Source organism: Meleagris gallopavo, chromosome 29 (assembly GCF_000146605.3).
Source record: "Meleagris gallopavo isolate NT-WF06-2002-E0010 breed Aviagen turkey brand Nicholas breeding stock chromosome 29, Turkey_5.1, whole genome shotgun sequence".
Taxonomy (NCBI): Eukaryota; Metazoa; Chordata; class Aves; order Galliformes; family Phasianidae; genus Meleagris; species Meleagris gallopavo.
The window spans coordinates 3972899-3979846 of record NC_015039.2 but is presented as its reverse complement, the minus strand read 5'-3'; the positions used below and the strand labels follow the sequence as shown (position 1 = coordinate 3979846).

The 6948-nt window shown below is 58.8% G+C and overlaps 1 protein-coding gene across 1 annotated transcript in view; it reads left to right on the top strand.

The window, feature by feature from the left end:
• ZNF385C (zinc finger protein 385C) overlaps positions 1–6895 on the top strand; it is a 7686-nt gene extending 791 nt beyond the window's left edge. Inside the window, exons 2-4 of the mRNA XM_031557038.1 lie at positions 3–321; positions 2134–2578; positions 5823–6895. Of these exons, the coding sequence (XP_031412898.1) occupies positions 3–321; positions 2134–2578; positions 5823–6215 (1157 nt within the window). The 3' untranslated portion in view covers positions 6216–6895. The remainder of the gene's footprint in view (positions 1–2; positions 322–2133; positions 2579–5822) is intronic.
• The last annotated feature ends 53 nt before the right edge of the window (positions 6896–6948 follow it).

Genomic DNA, 6948 nt, shown 5'->3' with positions numbered 1-6948 from the left:
AGGGGCGCGGGGGGCTCTGAGGGCATCCGGCATCCGTGGTGCTGCGGGTCCTCAGCACTACAGCCAGAAGTGCAGCTGGGGAGCGGGGCACAGCCGCTCTCCGGTGTTTGTGCTGGGAACGAGGATTACTTCGCTGCCCTCCTTCCGTCGGCGCTTTGGGAGCCCTCCCGAGCAGCGCCAGGAGGAGCAGCGCGCACTGCGAGCGTCCTCTGCCCGCCCCGGGAGGCAGAAACTCAGCGCCCGCGGGGGACGGCGCCGCTCGGAGCTGCCGGCTGAGCGCAGGGCTGCCAGCCCCTGCCACGGCCCTGCCCGTCCCCTCGGGTAAGGTCGCGTCACCCTAGACAGACCCGAAGGTCCCGCTGCTCTCACCGAAGCAAATCCCCTTAACTGAGTGTCTAATTAATACCTAAAAATACAGCCCACAGCTGCTGCTGGAATCTGCCCTGCAGCAAAGGTAAGGTGAGAGCTGCGGCCCTGTGACCTTGGGGGAGTGACCCCAGCACTGTGCGGGGCCCGGGGTCGGGCTGGGAGCTCAGGCTGGGCCCAGGAGCTCTGCTCACCCTGGAGCTGTGGCTGTGCTGCTCGCCTGCCCGCCCCGTGCGTGCAGCCCTCCTGCTGTTGTGACCACCTGAGGTTTTGGCAGACTGCAGCTGGCAGTGGCTCTGTCCCCATGTAGTGTGATTATTTTCCTCTTTTCTCCTCTTCAGCGATGCAGCTCTGCCTTTGCTGGGTGTTGCCATTGCTCCCATTGCCCACGACGGGCTCCTGCCCACTCCCACAGGGCCCCACTGAGGCTGTTTGCCATTCCTTGGGGTGCTGCTGCTCCAGTTGGGGATGGAAGGTTGCGATCCCTCCTGCTCGTCCCACGGGTCCCATCTCAGGGGCTCCTGGGGGCTCCCCGATCTCTTTCACTCCTGACCTTCCCCCGTCCCACCTGTGTTAGCCTTCCATTTGGGACTGCAGTTTTGCTGAGCTCACTGTCACCACCACATGGGTTCTGCTGGCACTGTTGGTGCTGGCAGAGCTGCAGACCCCATTTGCTCCATTGCCTGCAGTGAGGCTGAGGCTCCGGGTTCGCTCCCCGTTGTTGGTCCCAGTGTTACATGCAATGTAAGGTGCATTTAGGACCAGCACAACCAACAAAAAGTGCACTGACAAAGCCAAGCGTTCTGAGCACCTCCATGGAAGAGCCGCTGTGGCACAATTGGGGCCGTGTTGTATTCTGGGGGGCCTTGGGGGTCGGGTCCTGAGCGTGGGGCTCTGCATCCCCGGGGATGTGAGGCAGAAGCGCCGCTTCATGGCCCAGAAGGTTAATGATGCATCGCTCAGCCGTTCCCGCTGCCTTTTGCTGCTCCCTCATTGCCTCTGCTGTTTTATTTATTTATTTGTGAGCAGTTTCACAGATTTCCCTTCTGGGTGACTCTGGAATTAACTCGATCAATGCACGCCCGATGAAGCAAAATGTGAATTTCCCCCGCAGTCAGGGCTGACTCAGGGACTGCTCCGCACAGATGAAGGAGCGGCCGTGTGCGCTCTCCCAGAAAGAGGTCGTTTTTGCCCTCAGGGCTGCGAGCGTTGCTCGGAAATTCAGAAAATCACCCAAACTTTGAATTTCAGATTTTTATTTTGGTGCCAGCCTGCTCCCCACCAGAGAGCACCGGACCGGGGGGGGGGGGACGCTGCTGTCCCTCTCCTGATGCATCCCCTCCTAGCAGAGCCTTCTGCTTCCTCCACTGTAAGGGTGGCAGGGCTGAGCGCAGAGCTGTGACCCCCAGCAGAGCAAAGCCCCAAAGATGGGGTGGAAAAGGAGCAGGAAATAAGAAAATAAAACCCGAAATTTCTGCCTTGTCCTCAGCCCAGGCTGTGAGATGGGCTGCGGGAAGGAGAAGGTGTGGGGCCGTGAACGGACTTTTGTGGATCACAGCATTCTGAAACCTTTTTTAATGGATTTAATTTCATCTTATTCTTTTGTTGATGTATTGACTCTCCTCCACTCCTCAGCCCCATCCCAGCCCACGGTGGGGGGAGGAAGGGGTCAGGGCTGGGGGAGGCCACGTGGAAAGCTGCTGTCTGGGCACTGCCGTCCCCTCCAAGTTCCCCCCCCCCGTCCCCATGGTGTTTTCTTTAAAACAGAAGATTATTAATACCCGCTCTATTTTTACCTGGCAGCCGGAGCTCACAATGCTGCGGGGGAAGATGCGAGGCAGCCGGCAGAGCTGAGCCTGGGGGCGGCTGCACTGCACGGGGGGGACACGGGGGGGTTCCACCCAATATAGCAGCGGAGGGGCAGAGCCAGGGCTCCCCGAATCCCACACCTGTGCACAATGGGGACCGTAACCCCCCATCCTATTGCAGCACTCCGGTGCTCCCCGTGCCCTGTCTCCACGCACGTGCCATATCCACCCGCACTGACGCTGCTCTCCCTCTGCCCCCAGGTCCCTCCGGACACAGCAGCCCCCTCCTCGCATCGCTGCCGATCCCCGGGCGGCCGCTGCACTCCCCGCTGGACATCAAACACTTCCTGACCTTCCGCCTCAACGGCACATCCCCGCTCAACCTCTTCCCCAACTTCAACACGGTGAGTGCCTGTGGTGGGGGGGCACCTCCTCCCCTGCACCTCCTGCAGAACGCTCTGCCAACCCGGCCGGGTGATTTGTGGCCTAATTCCAGGGCAGCACCCCTGTGCCTTGTGCCTGTCCCTCCACCAGAGCAAACGCAGAGCCAGAGTGGGGCGAGGGGGCAGCGGTATTGACCCTCCCCAGCTGGTTCCTGCCCCATCTTCTGCTCTTAGAAAGCAAAATTAAGACGGTGGTTTGTCTAAACCAAGATGGATGGGGTTTGCTCCAGGAATCGATAGTAATAAAGTAGCTGTGGAGAGCGGTTTGTTGGTTTTGAAATAAATAAAGGGAAAAAAGGAGGAAGGGCAGCTCAGGGGTGAGCTGTGTGCGTCCCACAGGGCGGCTGCAGCTTCTGCTGCTTCTCCTTCAGCCCCAGTGTGGGGGCTGCCTGTCCCCCCCGCCCTGCACTGATCACCGATTCTCACCGCCCTTTTGTCAGCGCTCCGAGATTAAACGTGCTCCGAAGGTGCAAATTATCACCGAGATCTTCAAAGTCGGCCACAGAAATGAAGTCCCAGATCTGTGCTGCTGCCGAATGGGGCTCAGACACCTAGCTCCTCTAAACCGTTGTGAAACCCCGGCTTCCCTGCCTCTCCCTGTGCTAACAGGCGGGCGCACACGAGGGGAGGGCTTTTCGATGCCATTACCATGGCTGCTCTTTGTCTGTGTTCGTTTTCGTTCATTGGAGTCAGGATTTAACTCGAAGCAGACTCCGTTTTGCTCAGCGTTTGCTTGCCCCCGTCTTGGCACGTGCTCTGCAGAGCTCAAAAAAACCCAAAGAAATTGGAGAGCCGCTGCCGGAGCCGCAGTGCTGTGCGGGGCTGCAGGGGAGGGGGCAGGAGGGAAGCCGTGTCACAACAGGCTGCCTGAGCTCCGTGCTCAGCCCAGGCTGCTGGTGCTGCTGGGTCCAGCAGGCTCTGCCCCCAGTGCTGGGTAACCTCACCCCTCTGCTGCGCAGGGCAGGAGCTGTTTGCAGCCAAATGCTGCGCTCTTGCAGCGGGTCACACAGCTCTCATGAACCCAGCAGCTGTTTTACTCTGGAGCGAGCAAAACCTTTCCAAACTGAGCTCTTAAAGCAACAACAGGAAAAAAAAAAGGAAAAGAAAAAGAAAAAAGCCCTAGCACAATGCAGAAGGCACATTTCATGCTTGAAAGGCACTTTGCAGCCCTTGCGATGCTGCAAATCCGCCAGAGCCAGCAGCGCCCTGCAGACAGCAGAAGATGCAATCCGAACTGATGCTCGTCCCCACGCCTTCCCGCGCTGACCTCGGCGGCTGGCAGGAAGTTCAGCTCCGAGATCTCTATTTATACCGGTAGGAACACACGGCGATAAATAAAGCAACCCGAGTCGAGGAGGACTGGCTCCAAAGCCGGGTGCTCCCAGGTAGCGCTGCGGAGCTGAGGGCAGGGATGCGCCCACAGGAGCCGGTAGGAGCGCAGCACCCGGACACAGGGGGTCCCGGGGGGGGCTGCCGGTTGGAAATAGCGAGGTGGTGGAGAGGAGCTGATGGCGTGTTTGCGTTCCGTTCGATGGGAAGGACAGAGGCTCTGGGGGAGCTGAGGGCAGAGCTGTGCTGCGGTGCTCCGGTTGCCCTTTGGAGACGCGGTGCCTGCAGTCGTTCTCGGAGAGCAGGGAAGGCCACGGAGCTGCGCAGCCGCATCTGGGGAGCAGAGAGCGGCAGTGCCTGGAGGGAGCTGTGGGGCAGAGGGGGGCAGAGGTTGGGTCGGTGCTGAGCACTGGGCAGGTGGGAGGAGCAGCGCGTTTCTGAGCACGTGAAGGGCTCTGAGCGGCCCAGCGAGGAGAGGGGGCTGCGGTGCTCCGCTGTGATGGGTGGGACGGAGCGATCACCCTCCAGTATTGACGCCAGTGGGGTTCCCTTACCCAAAGCATCCAGAACGGAAAGTGAAGTTCCCGGAGAGGCTGCAATTTAGTGATAATTAACAGGAAATGGCTGACATACAGCAGCGAGGACCCCTCCTCGCTAAATATCGAATTCTCTGGCACTCATCCCTGTGGGAGGGGGCAGAACGGCCGCTGATCGGCCCCATCCCACAGCCCGGAGCTGCACAGCTTGGGGCTTTTTTCTCATCTGTGCCTGGAAGAGGTGGGGCTGCACGCTGCAACGTGGCTGCCGGGTGCAGCGGCATCTTCACCATCTGCAGACTGCTCCGCTTCGCCACCGAACCCCAAATCCTCTTCATTTATATTCCAGATAGGTGAGCAAAACCTCGTAGCAAAGAGGCTCTTCATTAATCACCCGCCTTCACCATTCTGCTCACTTCTGGAATGGAATTTGGGGTCTTGATAATGGCTCTGTTGTCCAGGCATGTGCCTCGAAGACTGATGCACCTGTCTCAGCAACTAAATAGCTCTGCAGAGAAATACGATCGCCTCAAACCCCAGGCTCCACTGACAGCAGGACTCAGATAAGATAATCTTCCTATGCCACAGGGTAGTGGAACAATACTTGCATTATAGATTATAGCCACGCTCCAACAAAGAGCTTATTCTTATTTTCCCCCCTTAATAAATGCATTTTGTTTAAAACAATTATGGCCCCTCGAACAAGTTTGCTGGCTCGGCGGAGGAATGACGCTGAGCACTGGGGAGGGACAGGAATGCTGGGGGCTGCCTGGGGGCTGTCAGCACCCGCACGCATCGGCCCAACGGCAGCCCCTGTCAGCAGCCCCCACTCTGCCCTTGAACGGTAGTGAGGGAAGATGCAGCTCCCAGCAGATCATTGGAGCTGTTCCCCATGCTCGTGTCCTGCAAAGTGCTGGGGCTGCAGGGGCTGCTGAGGCGCAGTGCAGCTGGTAGCACTGTAATGGGACTGCAGCAGGCAAAACGTGCCTTGTGGGGACTGGGGACCCGTGTGGCTCTGCACGGGCAGAGTGACACCAGTGACAGCCTGCAACACCCCGGCTTCCTCTGCCAGACATCAGTGGGTATTTGGGCCCTGCAGCTCAGTGGGGTGTGAAGGATGCTTCAATAAGAGGCATAGAAAAGTGGTGATACAGAGCACCCATGGAGAGGCCAGATCTAAGGTTGCACACATATATAAGGTCATATATGTGAAGAGAGGTCACAGGTCGGTCTGTGGCCCAGGCCATGCCTCGTTCCTGGAAGCCAGGAGCTCCCGGAGAGCACAGCAGTGCAGCACTGCAGCCCTGGTGCCAGCCCACACCTGTGCCTTCCCTTTGCAGATGGACCCGGTGCAGAAGGCTGTGATCAGCCACACCTTTGGCGTGCCTGCCCCACTCAAGAAGAAGCAGTTCATCTCCTGCAACATCTGCCACCTGCGCTTCAACTCTGCGGTAAGTCGGGCTGGGGTGGCCCCGCCGTCCCCTCAGCTCTGCCCTGTGGTGCATCCCATGGCTGCAGCTCTCCCTTCTCCCATTCACATTTTTGTCTTCCTGCTCCTCATCATTTTGTGCAGCTCTGCTCCCTGCTGCCTTACTCCTGCTGTTGGTGCTCCAGCTGTGTCATCAGCTCATGCAGTTTCTATCTGCTCCTTGGGAGCTGGATGTGCTCTCCCTGTGCTGGCCTCCCAGCGCTCTGACGCACAGGTGGTTTGGGTGGTTTTTTTTCTTCCCTGAATCCCTTCATTCAAAGTAAATCAACCACCTTGAAGAGGGAAGGAAGGAAACGTTCATTGATCCCCGCAGTAATGAATTGCATGCAGTTGATCTTTTGTGGTGAGAACTGATTACACAGTTGGAAAGGGAATTCTCATTCAGATCCACGCAGCACCTGGAGAAGAGGCTCACAGCAGCGGCTCAGAGCCCCTCTGTGTGTTAATGGGCAGATCTGGGGACTGAGCTCTGTGCTGCTGGGCTGGCACTGTGGGTACAGCAGAACATGCACCGTGCTGTGCTCTGCCCCGGCCTCCAGGACACCCTGAGGGCTCCCATCCCTGCGAGGAGGGGATGGTTTGCAGGGATGGTTTGCAGGGATGAGTGGATTCAGAGAGCTCATTGTCAGCCGTTCTACTCATCTGTGCTGCTGCTCCATCGTGTGCAGGACTGGGAATGAGGCAGAAGGCTCTGGCTGTGGTTCATCTGCTCGAGCCAGAGCTGCTCCCACGGCACCCATGGGTGCTGCACCCAGCAGGGAGCACTGAGCTGGCTCTGAGTTCCACTGCTGCGCATGGAGAGATGGAGAGATGTGCACCGTGTGGCTGCGCTGCATCAGCAGAGCCCCGCTGCGGGCGCTGCTCCTCCAGCCACAGTCAGCTTCTGCCGGCTTAATTATTTCGCTTGGCAACCGAGCGGCGCGGGGACGGTTTTCCGTTGGGAGGAGCTCTGCCGTTCCCGCGGTGCGGGATGGCGA